Source organism: Copadichromis virginalis, linkage group LG10, assembly GCF_057382275.1.
Source record: "Copadichromis virginalis isolate Kocher_CV1m ecotype Utaka linkage group LG10, C_Virginalis_male_GT1.1, whole genome shotgun sequence".
Lineage (NCBI taxonomy): Eukaryota > Metazoa > Chordata > Actinopteri > Cichliformes > Cichlidae > Copadichromis > Copadichromis virginalis.
In genome coordinates, this window is record NC_140627.1 from 33,487,028 (window position 1) to 33,501,700 (window position 14,673).

A 14,673-nucleotide genomic window follows, 5' to 3' on the forward strand; every position below is an offset into this window, starting at 1 on the left:
CGGGATTTGATTCCCTGCCGTTGTAGTGTGTTACTGATGGTGACCTTTGTTACTTTGGTCCCAGCTCTCTGCAGGTCATTCACCAGGTCCCCCCGTGTGGTTCTGGGATCTTTGCTCACCGTTCTCATGATCATTTTGACCCCACGGGATGAGATCTTGCGTGGAGCCCCAGATCGAGGGAGATTATCAGTGGTCTTGTATGTCTTCCATTTTCTGATGATTGCTCCCACAGTTGATTTTTTCACACCAAGCTGCTTGCCTATTGTAGATTCACTCTTCCCAGTCTGGTGCAGGTCTACAATACTTTTCCTGGTGTCCTTCGAAAGCTCTTTGGTCTTGGCCATGGTGGAGTTTGGAGTCTGACTGTTTGAGGCTGTGGACAGGTGTCTTTTATACAGATGATGAGTTCAAACAGGTGCCATTCATACAGGTAACGAGTGGGGGACAGAAAAGCTTCTTACAGAAGACGTTACAGGTCTGTGAGAGCCAGAGATTTTCCTTGTTCGAGGTGACCAAATACTTATTTTCCACCCTAATTTACGAATAAATTCTTTACAAATCCTACCATGTGAATTCATGGATTTTTTTTTCACATTCTGTCTCTCGCAGTTGAAGTGTACCTCTGGTGCAAATTACTGACCTCTGTCATCATTTTAAGTGGGGGAACTTGCACAATCGGTGGCTGACTAAATACTTTTTTGCCCCACTGTATTTTAAGTGAACCAAACAATTTCTAGAAATGCCTAGAAAATTCCTACATGACAAGTTTTTATTAATCATTCATAAAAGATGAACTAACTCGATCTTATACTGTAAAACTGATAATTATCAGCAGGAGAAAAAAGCTGTCTATTGTTTGTTTACTTTTCCTGCACAGATTTGATTCATATTTTTTCTCTTGTTGATCCATGTACATGGACATATGTAATATTAACATTTGAATGGATTCATGTTTTTATAACTAAAGAAAACTATATTTTTATACCTGAATATAAGTGATTTTTCCATTGTATATAAGAGGTAGCTGATACTTTATTATTCATCTTTAAAATTAGTCATTAGTCGTTGTTATTAATGTTCATGTGATATGATCTGAATGGATTGTTTGCCAGCAAAGTAATCAAATACGATCATTGTGGTGATACAGATCTGGGTTTAATGATACATGACATTCAAACATATTTTCAAAGAAACCATTCTCTACTTGATCAGGACGAACAAGAAAAGTAGATGTATTAAAGACATTCTTGTAGTGGGGCGATGGTGCAAAACACCCCCACTGTACTGGCCTTGCTGTGGTTGTATAAAACCATATGTTTGGGAAACCTGCAGTCAATATTTAAACATGTGAGTTGGAGCAGGAAAATGTCTAAAATATTTTTTATTAGATTAACTTTGGAAAGAGAAACTAACTCAAACCCATTTTTATTACTGTCTATTATCACATGTATGTAATCCAGATATAGATGCAAATATAAAAACATTTCAACATTGTAAGTCAGCAGTTTTAGAAACACACACACACACACACACACACACACACACACACACACACACACAAAACCTTGAACCAATCCAATCTGTTTTACTTCTGAAGTGTGAGCTCCAAACAGGACGTTATAGAGCTGTCCCACTGGTCACATGGTGAAAAGTAGGTGACCACTGAAGGTGGTGTGATGTCCTTGACTATCACGTACCCTTGCATTAGCAGAGAGACGTAAAAAAACATGATCTCCAGCTTCTAGAAGCAGTGAGGCTCCATTAGAGGAAGTCCAAATATGGGATGGTTGAAGTTCAAGTATAATAAAAATTCGCTCTCCATTCTTGAACAACTCAACCCGAGTCATAATGTCTGCATATCCATATGCATGGCACTCAAAGTGGTAGACTCCTCTCACTGGTGCAGTGAAAATACCTGTGGGACATTTGTTTTTGTCATGTTAAATCAGCTGTTAGAACATCTGGAACATCAGCCTGACATCAACATAGCTGAGAAGTGACATTCAGTGTTATTACCTGTGTGTGGGTTGTAGGCATTTCCAATGTTTGTGAAAACCTGTTTAAATATCAGAGTAGTATCTGTGTTAAAGGGTCCAATGTCTAGAGTGCCTCTATCCAACAAAGAAGTCGAGAAAGCCACCTGTTTATCTGAGAGAGAGAAATGTCATTATTTCACAGTTTGTTTTTTTTGTTTTTTTGTTTTTTAACTTTATGCTTTGTAATTAAACGTGTCACAAACATCCACAGTTACCTTTTCATAGAAAAGATCAGACTCATGATGACTTGCACACATTACCTTGTAACTGTTGCTTCAACTGGTCAATCTCAGTTGTCTGCCTGTCCAGCTTTGTTGAATGATCTAAAAGTGTAAAAAGTAATTTTATGAGTTTCACTTCACTGCACAGCTAATTTTAGAGCATTGTCCATAACATAAAAGAAAGTATGCTGATTAGTTCAGGGTTTTTTCTTTCTATCTGGACATTTTCGTAGTGACATTGGCACTTTTATAAGACAACAGTGAATATAGAAAAATGAAAGCATATGGAAGGTTTCCTGTTACTTCTCTCACTACCTGACATGATACTGTACCTTGATTTTCTTTCTGTAGGCTCATGATCTGTGCTTTCTGCACAGCCAGTGAGACTGCCATCTCTCTGAGCACAGCATGGATGTCCTGTTGACAGGGTTGTTGGTTTGAAATCTGCTGGTCAACAATTTCATTATCTGCCTCAGTCGGATTTGTGGAAACGGAGCAGACCAGAAGCAGCAGCGAGAAAAACACCATGATCTCCATTCTGTCAGTGAAAACTCAACAGTATCTGTGTCATCTGCAAACCTGACTGACTTTTATATTACACAGTTATGGTTATGTAGTAATGATTTCATTGGTTTCAGAGATTCTTTGATAACTGAAGGCATAAGTAATCTTAGTGAATGAATCATTAATCATTATGACTTTCAGTCAGAAGGACACAAACGCGTGACTATCAGTGATTGTCTGCTGACAGTAAATTGTGTCGGGACATGTGCTGGTTTAGTTCATAGCAAATAAGAGCAGTTTAAATGACTCTCATGAAGTTTTCTACTAATTCAAAAAGGTAATTAGTCTGGAAACACAGATGTAATGGAGTAATTACCTTTTCCATGTGTGAATCCTGCCGACCTTTGTTTAGAACTTTCACATCCTTCAATGTTGCTGACTCTGTACATTTTGCAGTTATTAATTTAATTATTAATCAGAGATCCACATTAATAATTTAGTATATTTTTGATGCTTTGCTGGTGTATTGTTTGTTTGCAGCTGAATGATGCAATTCTGAGTTTTCACAGTTTTCAAATAGAGATTCCCAATACCAACAAAAACAGGAGTTTAAGCAACAGTGGAATCATTTCTCTGGAGCTGTTTTTCACTGAGGGGCGCTGTTAAGAACTGAGTTTTGTAAAAATGTTTTGGAGCCACATTTGAATCCGTTTCAGGTCTCCTGCTGAGTTACTTCATAAAAACACACTTTGAAACATGATTATAAATTTTCTTTAACCAAATTGAAAAGAATGAGAGAAAACAGTTCACACTTTCAGTCACTACATTTGTTTTGGTACCAGTGCAGACAAAGTTTGCTCTACTTTCCTGAACACCACAACACTCGTACCATGTGAAGATTATCCACGTGCACCCTCACACCACCTGAGCTTTATATTGCACAGTAAAAAGAGGCATGGAGGAAATACGTGTCTCTGATTTTAATGATGCAAAGTACAGCTGATAATGGTGTGAAATCTTTGCTTTGACTGTAAATGCTTAATGTGTCAGTAGTAGATGCACTTATCATTATTAGACTTTATAAATATGGTTTTCATAACAGTCGGTGTACAGCTACTGTTGTAGCCTGTTTGCGTGTGTTGTGTGTTTTTGTATTGAACAAGTGGATTTAATAAGTGTTGAGGTAAACCTGATGATCTTGGACTGTTATAGGATGCCTCAAATTGTTCTTTATGTAAAAGCTGGATGACAATGAGTTAGATGTAATTTGTTGTCTGGAATTGTTGTTTTGCTGATATTGCAATAAAAGTTCAGGAGAGAAGACTCAGAGGTGTTGTTGCTGTGATGCTGAAACCTGCTGTAGGATTGGCTTTCCTGCTTAGTTTGAAGTTCTTATTAATGCAAGTCGGATCCCATAGCATAGGATCAGACTCAACCCTATGCTATGGGATCCCTATGGCTGTAGCTCAGGAGGTAGAGCAGCTCATCTGCTGGTTGGAAGGTTGGTGGTTTGATCCCTGGCTCCCCCCGGCTGCATGCCAAATATCCTTGGGCAAGTTAATAACCCCAAGTTGCTCTACGATGCATCCATCAGAGTGTGAATGTAGTTGTAGAAAAGACTTAAAAAGCATAGAAAACACTGCTTGGGTGAATGTGGCATGTTGTATAAAGCACTTGATCCAGGAGAGGAGGAAAGCACGATATAAGAATCCATAACAGCCATATCTTTAAAAGACTGCCACCCTGCCAGTTTAAGCATTTAGATCATAGTACAGCCTCACAAAGCTGCCACCATGATGGCAGCTCCCAGTATGAAAATATTTATATATTTGAAATGGATAAAAAACTAATAATGTTATTTCAGTGATTGTTTATTGTTCAATAAAAAGACAATTTCTTTGTTTATCATTATTAATATTTTAGTTTACAATTTTGACATCATAATGTGCATCTGGATCTGGATTCACAGACAGATGAAAAAATAAAACATGTTCAATTTTTGTTTTAATTACATAAAGTCTTAAGGGTCACCAACTGGAAACAAACAGGAGGTTCTGAAGCTGTCACGCTTCTCACATGGTGAAAAGCAGATGACCACTTTAGGTATTATGGTGAACTTGGTTATCATAAATCTTTGAATTAGTCCAGAGACGTAAAAAGACCTGATCCCCAACCTCCAAAAGCAGTGAGACAAAATTAGAGGAACTTGCAGCATCAGATGGCTGAACTTCATATGCAATAAAAATGTGCTGAACAACACAGCACCATTCTCAATGCCTCCATATCCATATATTTTCCACTCAAAGTGGTAGGCTCCTCTCACTGGTGCAGTGAAAATACCTGTGGGACATTTGTTTTTGTTAAATGGAAAATCAGCTGTTAGAACATCTGGAACATCAGCCTGACATCAACATAGCTGAGAAGCAACATTCAGTGTTATTACCTGTGTGTTTGTTGTAGGCATTTCCAATGTTTGTGACAACATGTTTGAAGATCAGAGTACTCTGGATCATGATCTGTTCTTTCTGTTAAAGGGTCCAGTATATCCTTCACCTTGATCCAGCAGAGAGGCTGAGAAAGCCACGTGTTTGACTGAGAGAGAGAGAAATGTCATTATTTGAAACTGTTTTCGAGTTAGACTCTTCCCAAAAGAGTCATCATTATCTCCAATGAAAGAAGTGTTTGACAGCCAGAGATGGGCAGTAATGCGTTACAAGTAACGCGTTAGTGTAATCTGATTACCCTTTTCAAGTAATCGGATTTTCAAGTAATGAGTAAAGTAAGGGATTACTATTACAAAAAAGGTAAATAGATTACTGTTACTTTCCCGTAGGAACGCTGCGTTACTGCGTTATTAAAACTGTGATTTTTTTGCGAGAATGTCTCATGACAGTGACGTAAGCGAGTGCAACATTCGTGGCAACAGCTGTGTGCAGATCAACAATGGATCACATATCGAGTGCAGGAGAGAGTATGAGCGTGCAGCGTTTAAAGCGTGGAAGTACTGACCTTACTTTGAGTTTGATTCCATAAAAAGTGACAAAAACATTAGTGTCCGCTGTGCGTGGGAAGAAAACTTCTTTTTACAGCGAAAAAAAAACTAAACTTCCGAGCAAGCACCGAGTGTACGCGGCCATGGGAATGTGACATTCACAGAGAAACTCCCAGACCTCCCCATGACCACTGCGACACACCTGCACCAGGGCAAACCTCCGCCTGCCCCACTCCTGCTATACAAGTGAAAATAAACAGGACTGCCAAGTCTTTGACTTTATTTATTTTCTGCTGTGTTTTACTTGCATCTATTTGAAAGAGCGAGTGTAAACACAAAAAATATTTTATTTTATGTGCAGGAATGTGCAGAAAATAGGTTTAAACGTCAAACAAATTTCTTACAGTCAGAGAATGGTGCATATAATTTAATGTTTGCTTGATGCATAAAGTTAAACGATTAAAACTAATAAAACAAGTTTTAAAAAGATACTTTTCTCATTTGATTACATTTTATATGTTTTCTTTATATTTTATATTTTATATGATGGATTATCATGTTTTTAAAAGTGACTAAGTAACTAATTACTTTTGAAAATAAGTAATCAGTAAAGTAATGGGATTGCTTTTTTTGGGAAGTAATCTGTAATTAGTTACTGATTACTTTTGGAATTATAGAAAATTGGATTCCATTTTCAATTTTTCTCTTAAAATTTTTTGATGGAAAATTGAACTGATGAGTGTTATATCACCTCTCCATCTGTGAATGAACTAATGACATAGAAACACAGAATCACCACCTTCTGGAGAAATTTATAGGATTGCCATATCTTGATCAGCCACACATTCACATAACTGGATATTATGGGCTTCCACTTGCAGGTGGTAGTTTTCATAAATTAGCCACAATCATGTAGATCGGTCCCTCGCTATAATGCGGTTCACCTTTAACAGTCAAATTTACATAAATCTTTGATCGCTAGCCGTGTGACTCTAAAGTGCTGTACTGTATGTTTGTAAGTTTTCTCCCCAGCAAACACAACAATGCCGATGAAACATTTTGCACTGTCAAAGGCTCCTGCGGTAGCACCCAAAAGACAGAGGAAGATGTTAACCATCGCACAAAAAGTTGGACTTCTGAACATGCTAAAGGAAGGTAGAAGGTACCGTATTTTTCGGACCATAAGGCACACCTGCCTCGCCGGCTGACCCTGTGTTAGGCAACATGTTTTGTTTTCTGCTCTCTCTCTCTCCTCTGCTGGGGCCCACGCTCCTGCCCCTGGCCGACACACCTGTGTTCAATCTCCTCACCTGCTGCTGATCTCCACTAATCCTGAAGCCCTACTTAAGACAGCAGCACTTTGCTACTCATCACTGGATTGTTGAGCAATCTACATCAGTCACTCTGAAACCTAGAAGAAAAGTCCGACTCGACTCGACTCGACCCGACCCGACCTAACCTTTCTCTACTTCCGTACCATTGATTCATTAATGTTGAATTCTCTGGCAGCAGCTCTATTCCCATGTTCTGGACCTGAAAACATGGTTTGATCTTTGCTTTCATTCTATAATACTGGACATATTTTTCTACAAAGGTTTGAACTCTAAGAGGTTAAACAGGAGAGGAAAGTGTAAAAATGTTCATGCCTGTCTGAGAAAAGTACATAAAGTGTGTAGTGAGGGGTTTTACAGCCTTAAAACATCTATAATAATTCTAAAAAATAAAGTTGGCTACTCTGCTAATTTCACCTATTGCAGATTATTTTTAGAACGTAACTCCCTCGATAAACGAGGGACCGCTGTACTATTGGTTTAAACTATTTTGCCACAGTGAGGCTATGTGTGCTTTTTAACTCTAAAACACACAAAAACCAGCTTGTGACGCTGATATACTAGAGGAGTTTTTAGTTTTATTATCTAGGGGAAAAATAAATACTAATATGATGAAATTAATTTTCTTATTTACAATGAAACAGTCATAGACATGCAAACATGAGTAAAAAAATAAATAAAATTCACACAGTACCTTGTAGTGGCTGTTGAAGCTGGCCAATCTCAGTCTTCTGACTCTCCAGCTTTTCTACATGATCTGAAAAGTACAAATTTATTGCTAAAACTTTATTTGTCTATATCACATATACACTCTAAGAAATAACATGTTGTATTTACTCCACCCAGTTATGTCAACCGGTTCCACACAACTGGGTTAGTGAAATATAAAATGTATGATATATTTAGTTTGAACAAGAAATTTTAAGTAAATCTGATAAATCTACTCACCCAAAACACGCTCTACTGAAACTATAGGATTAAATCACTTTAACGGAATTGCAATTTACTCTATTTAAGTTTAACAAAATCGAACACACGTTTATTCAGTTAACCTAACTTTAATGACACTTTGTGTAAAACTTGTTGAAGCACACTTTGAGCAATTCAAATGCTTCTAGATCTTTTTTCCTAAACAATCTTTACATATATTCAAGTGCATTTTAAGCGCAGGAAGACAAGATGCAGAATGTCATGTTAAACTGAAATGATTAAAACTGGGAAGTGTTGTGATTCCAACATTTTTAACATTAACATGACTTAATTTAAACTTGATTGGGCTACAATGAAAAGCCCACAATACAGCCCTGCAAACAGCAGGTAGAAATTACTGCAGTGTCATTTTTGTCCATATTTAGAAAAATAACCTTTGCTTCAAAACTTCAACTGAAGTCCAAAGTTAGGAGCAGTCTTTTTCAGTGTAGTTGGATGTTGGTAAAGGTTCAAGAACAAAGAACGCAGAAAAGTGAAAGGCCTTGCAGAAGTTCTTGTGGCAATTCAAACTGAACAGTTTATGAAGTGCAAGGAGAAGGGTTCGAGAACCTTAAAGTTCAGTGTCCTCTATAGTTCAGTGCAGGCTGTTTCACTCAAGCAGTTTGTTTTTCAGAACCTGCACCTTCATGGATAGCTTGTTCCCATCCAACTCCATCAGCACCTTCTGAAGAAATTCAAATGTGTATTTTATAGACTGTAGATTAGTCCAAGCAGGAGGGCACACCCCTTTGCCACATCACTAAGAGCTTGCAGCACAGTGCATCCTTCTACGATGACACCAATGTCCTCAGGTGTATCTGCAGAGTTTGCTCCTTCATGTCTGACAACATAGACTCCCAAAGTCAGCTGCTCCGTTTCTCTGCTTGCTCCAAGATCCACATCCTTTAAATAAAAATAAAAGAAAAAGATAAGTTAGTTGCATACATATACATATGGACAAGTAAGTCCACCTTCCATTTCCAATCCTAAATTAAAAAAAGGAAAATAACTGATCGTTTTCCTTTTTTAACTTACCAAGTATTCCTTGAACAGGTCATCTGGCTTTTCATTTAAGTAGACACAGACAGCTTTCAGAATGCATTCCCGTCGAACATCAATGCTGGGATTCTGGTGGAGATAAGAACTCAATATGAGAGAAGTTTCCTATTTTTGTTCCTTTCAACCTCTTTACAAAACAAAGTCAAAAATATTAACACATAATCCAGATAAGTGATTAAGCAAAGTTTCATAACTCACATCAGTGACGTGCAGTGAGGTTCATGATTGTTAAGGCACTGACTCCTCTGTGTCAGATCAACAAATGTATGAACCCCAAAATCGAAGCTTTTCAATTTTGACATTACGTGAAAGCTTTCATTTTTGCTTTAATCAATTCTAGATTGTTCAACAATATATTTAATATTTCTGCCCCTAAAAATATTAAAATTAAATAGAAGATTAGAACTGGGCAATATGGACTTAAAATCCTATAATGACTGTTGTGATATTTTGATACCATGGTAGCATTTACAGGATATTGTTTTATAGTGATATTATACAGGAAAACTGTTACTCAATAAGGCCCATTTACTAGTTGTTTTTCTCTTTCTCTCTGACCCAAGAATTGATGTGTAAGAATCACAGGCTGGTACCCCAAGGTCGAAAATACCACAGAGACGAGACCACTTCCTTACTCCCATCCTCCCTTCCTTATCTTTTAGAAAAGAGCTTGTTAAAAAGCCAGGTGGTTTGTTTCAGAATTCACTAATGAAAGAACTCTGTATTCTATGTCTAGGAGTGTATTTTGCTGGGATGATCATAAATTGTAGCTGAACTGATAAACTACACAAAGGATACTTCTTTGCTCAGAAGGCAGGAAGATGTTTCCTTATTTGGTCTGTACCGGTTTGAACTGAGAACCTGCTGACACACGAACCTTTTTTTTCCTCTATATAAGCAGTTTTGTACTAAATAAACCTTTGAGTTGGTTTGGGAAGGCAACCTGAAGCAGTCTGTGTTTCCTTGTTCTCCCAAGCTACTCCCGGCGCTGTAACTAACCCAGCTGAACGGCATACCTGAGTGTTACTTTGAATAATTAGGAATCTTATAAGGAAAGGACAAAACTCTGCTTATCGCTCACGCCACGGAGGAAACCCGGGACGGCAATTTCCTTCAATGACATTTTGTGGTATTTTTTGCGATAACAATAAGTCTGTGAAGGTTCTCAGTCATCCAGGGTCTAAGGCGCTTGGAAAGAAAAGTGAAGCTTCTTCAGTGAAGAAGCTTCTCGGATGAGAGATGAAACGTCTTCAAGCAACTTAAAGAAGTCCAGACGCTTTTCTTTCCAAGCTTCTTAACAATAAGAGTTACAATAAAAGATCATAATAGTATTTTTGCCTATAAATCTATCAATGCAGCCTCACAAATACAAATACTGCAAATTAAATTTAGCAAATGTGCTATTTAGACAAACCAGAAGTTATTTATCTTGGTGAATTGATAAGTTTGACATTAATGGAAGTAATAGTCTCAACTAATTTATCATATATATATACTCAACAGTATCTGTGTCATCTTCAAACCTGACCTCTTTATAACACTGCAAAAAGAGGCGTTAATGAGGAATTTACTTCCCCACCCCTCAAACACACACATGCACAGTCCACCAATAAATCTTGTGAAAAGGTGCCTTCCTGAACTGTAACACGTATCCACACAAATTCTCTATTTCTACCTTCCATGACTCCTTGTTCATCCTCACCCCTACTACAGGTACTGGCTGCTGAATGATTAATGAATCAGTGTTGTTTTGCTGCATTATTGAACAAACTGGGTCATGTAAACAGAGCAGGAATGAAGAAATACTCTCCTCTGAGATCTGTGTGATTGAACTGTGTCATAGTTAAACAGAGCTCATGATCTCTGCAGCCCCCCCCCCACACACACACACACCACAACATAGTTTGTGTTACTTTTTGCCACTGGCATCAGACAGATGTTTTACAAAAAAAATTGAAACATCTGTAACTCCGGTAACTCTTGAAACATTTGCTTAATTGAAAGAATTCCAAAGGTCTCTGCAAGCAGTGACTCTGCACGTTTCTGGGATATTAGGGTCATTACGGTAATCCACATGCACAGTGTGGCAGCAGCTCTGTGAAGGTTGGTTGAGAGAGTGAGTAAGTGTGACTGAGCTCTCCAGAAAACAGATACAGTGGGGCAAAAAAGTATTTAGTCAGCCACCGATTGTGCAAGTTCCCCCACCTAAAATGATGACAGAGGTCAGTAATTTGCACCAGAGGTACACTTCAACTGTGAGAGACAGAATGTGAAAAAGAAATCCATGAATCCACATGGTAGGATTTGTAAAGAATTTATTCGTAAATCAGGGTGGAAAATAAGTATTTGGTCAATAACAAAAATACAACTCAATACTTTGTAACATAACCTTTGTTGGCAATAACAGAGGTCAAATGTTTACTATAGGTCTTTACCAGGTTTGCACACACAGTAGCTGGTATTCTGGCCCATTCCTCCATGCAGATCTTCTCGAGAGCAGTGATGTTTTGGGGCTGTCGCCGAGCAACACGGACTTTCAACTCCCGCCACAGATTTTCTATGGGGTTGAGGTCTGGAGACTGGCTAGGCCACTCCAGGACTTTCAAATGCTTCTTACGGAGCCACTCCTTTGTTGCCCGGGCGGTGTGTTTTGGATCATTGTCATGTTGGAAGACCCAGCCTCGTTTCATCTTCAAAGTTCTCACTGATGGAAGGAGGTTTTGGCTCAAAATCTCACGATACATGGCCCCATTCATTCTGTCCTTAACACGGATCAGTCGTCCTGTCCCCTTGGCAGAAAAACAGCCCCATAGCATGATGTTTCCACCCCCATGCTTCACAGTAGGTATGGTGTTCTTGGGATGCAACTCAGTATTCTTCTTCCTCCAAACACGACGAGTTGAGTTTATACCAAAAAGTTCTACTTTGGTTTCATCTGACCACATGACATTCTCCCAATCCTCTGCTGTATCATCCATGTGCTCTCTGGCAAACTTCAGACGGGCCTGGACATGCACTGGCTTCAGCAGCGGAACACGTCTGGCACTGCGGGATTTGATTCCCTGCCGTTGTAGTGTGTTACTGATGGTGACCTTTGTTACTTTGGTCCCAGCTCTCTGCAGGTCATTCACCAGGTCCCCCCGTGTGGTTCTGGGATCTTTGCTCACCGTTCTCATGATCATTTTGACCCCACGGGATGAGATCTTGCGTGGAGCCCCAGATCGAGGGAGATTATCAGTGGTCTTGTATGTCTTCCATTTTCTGATGATTGCTCCCACAGTTGATTTTTTCACACCAAGCTGCTTGCCTATTGTAGATTCACTCTTCCCAGTCTGGTGCAGGTCTACAATACTTTTCCTGGTGTCCTTCGAAAGCTCTTTGGTCTTGGCCATGGCGGCGTTTGGAGTCTGACTGTTTGAGGCTGTGGACAGGTGTCTTTTATACAGATGATGAGTTCAAACAGGTGCCATTCATACAGGTAACGAGTGGGGGACAGAAAAGCTTCTTACAGAAGACGTTACAGGTCTGTGAGAGCCAGAGATTTTCCTTGTTTGAGGTGACCAAATACTTATTTTCCACCCTAATTTACGAATAAATTCTTTACAAATCCTACTATGTGAATTCATGGATTATTTTTTCACATTCTGTCTCTCACAGTTGAAGTGTACCTCTGGTGCAAATTACTGACCTCTGTCATCATTTTAAGTGGGGGAACTTGCACAATCGGTGGCTGACTAAATACTTTTTTGCCCCACTGTATTTAATCGGACATTTGAGATGAGATTGAGTGGGAGCAGTTTTAAAGGGTTAAATGCAAAACTGAGGAAACGAGCAAAAATGGGAAATGAGCAGCGTCTGGATTTCAATGATTTTGGAGACAAAGCAAAGCTAAGCACAGAATTTTGTAAAAAGAAGAGCTGGTTGAAATGATACCAATGTGGAGGACAAATAAATGCATAAAAATAAACGTTTTTATCAGCACACTGAAAAAAATGCTTCCTAACACACAAACCATTCATAATTCCTAAATTAGGATCAAATAGAAGGATCCAAATGAAGAATCATTTGGAGGCCGTAACAGCTGACTCTTGTAAAGGAGCCCAGTCAAAAGATCTGAATCTCTGAAACGATCCAGACCTTCCCTCATGAATGTTGAGGATACTGGCTCTCCTGGTGAAAAATCAGACTTAAAAATATTAACTGGAAGGCTGAAAAGCAACTCCTCAAATTTTCTTTCTAACAACCAGACTCTGAAACAGATGATACACCTCACACTCACCCCTGCTCACAGAAACCCACAATAAATAATACACCTTAATCAAATGTAAACAGGCTCAACCAAATTATATTAGTACTAGTTATAGTAAAAGTCTGCCCTATGCGCGTGTATGAATGGAATGAAAACAAAGTCCTTGTGACTGAACCTTCCAGGTTGAAGGTTTAGTGGATCCACACGGAGAGGATGGCTGTTTAATGGACCATTTTACCAACATGGTTATCTCACTGCTTTCTGTGCACGTTTTAAACTGTTGGAACATGTTTGAAATAAAGATATTGAAGTTTTTATCTTGATGTGCTGATCAGCATGTTGTGCAGCTCTGAGGGTGTTGGATTTTTGCCCAAGGCTAATTGTGCCGTTTAGATCCAAAGTCCAGTTTTGTGTCCAGAAAACACGTGCATGATATTTGTTTGTGACGGGGTGACAAGAACTGTTTCCTCATACTTCTTGAGCTTTGTCAGACTGACTGATTCACTGCTCTCTTCACAGAGCAAATGTTTGGGGTTTTCCCACTTGTGCAATTAACCAAAGTACAACCTGATAACACTTTTTACTTTGAGGAGAATTTGGAAAGACATCTTTGTCCTCACCTCACCTGCTGTAAGTGCTTGTTACCATAACAAGAAACATACTAGCATGTTCAGATCTGGCTTCACTTGTTCTTGTCACACACTGCATTAAGACACTGTCAGCAAAATAATACAGACCCTGAAACGGTCTAAATTAAACATTATAGCAGAGTTCTGTGGTCCCTTTGTGAAACGAGCTACATGGCTGTCTGCTTTAATGACGCTGTGATCCACCTCCTACATCGATCCCTCGCTCATCTTGAAAGTGCTTTCAGTGCTATCATGCACACAATGCTGAGAGATAACCTGGAGTATACAGGTGTGAGTGGATCATGGAAGGATCCAGAACTGTGTGTCTGACAGGGTCGTCTGCAGTACAGGCGCCCAATGGGGAAAAGTCCTGGCTCCATTTATATTTACCATACACACCACAGACTTCTACAACGCTGCGCTGCAGTACAGTACACTGCTTAATGCAAAAGTTCTCTGTTGACTCAGCAATCGTTGGCCTTATCACTGACGGGATTACAGGGACTACAGAGGACTGACCAAGGATTGTTTAACAAACAAAAAAAGGTTTTAAATAGTCCATGTCCTGAGGAAACATCTGCACCCAGAAACAAAGATCTCTGTTTACATTACTTTGATCTGAGTATAATATCTGTACTTAGGATGTGTTACATCACCGTTTTGTGGTGATGTCCATATCTGAA

At 39.0% G+C, this 14,673-nt stretch overlaps 1 protein-coding gene and 1 pseudogene across 1 annotated transcript; both read right to left on the bottom strand.

Moving 5' to 3' along the window:
- Positions 1–1,142: 1,142 nt before the first annotated feature.
- Positions 1,143–2,824, bottom strand: LOC146700856 (complement C1q tumor necrosis factor-related protein 3-like). Its single transcript, XM_085471111.1, has 4 exons — positions 2,590–2,824; positions 2,297–2,359; positions 2,017–2,148; positions 1,143–1,915 (listed from the first exon to the last, which is right to left on the bottom strand). Exons 1-4 carry the CDS (start codon positions 2,792–2,794, stop codon positions 1,638–1,640), a joined length of 678 nt encoding a protein of 225 aa, XP_085327237.1. The 5' UTR covers positions 2,795–2,824; the 3' UTR covers positions 1,143–1,637.
- Positions 2,825–4,833: 2,009 nt separating this feature from the next.
- LOC146700857 (complement C1q-like protein 4) lies at positions 4,834–10,794 on the bottom strand (annotated as a pseudogene).
- Between the last annotated feature and the right edge of the window lie 3,879 nt (positions 10,795–14,673).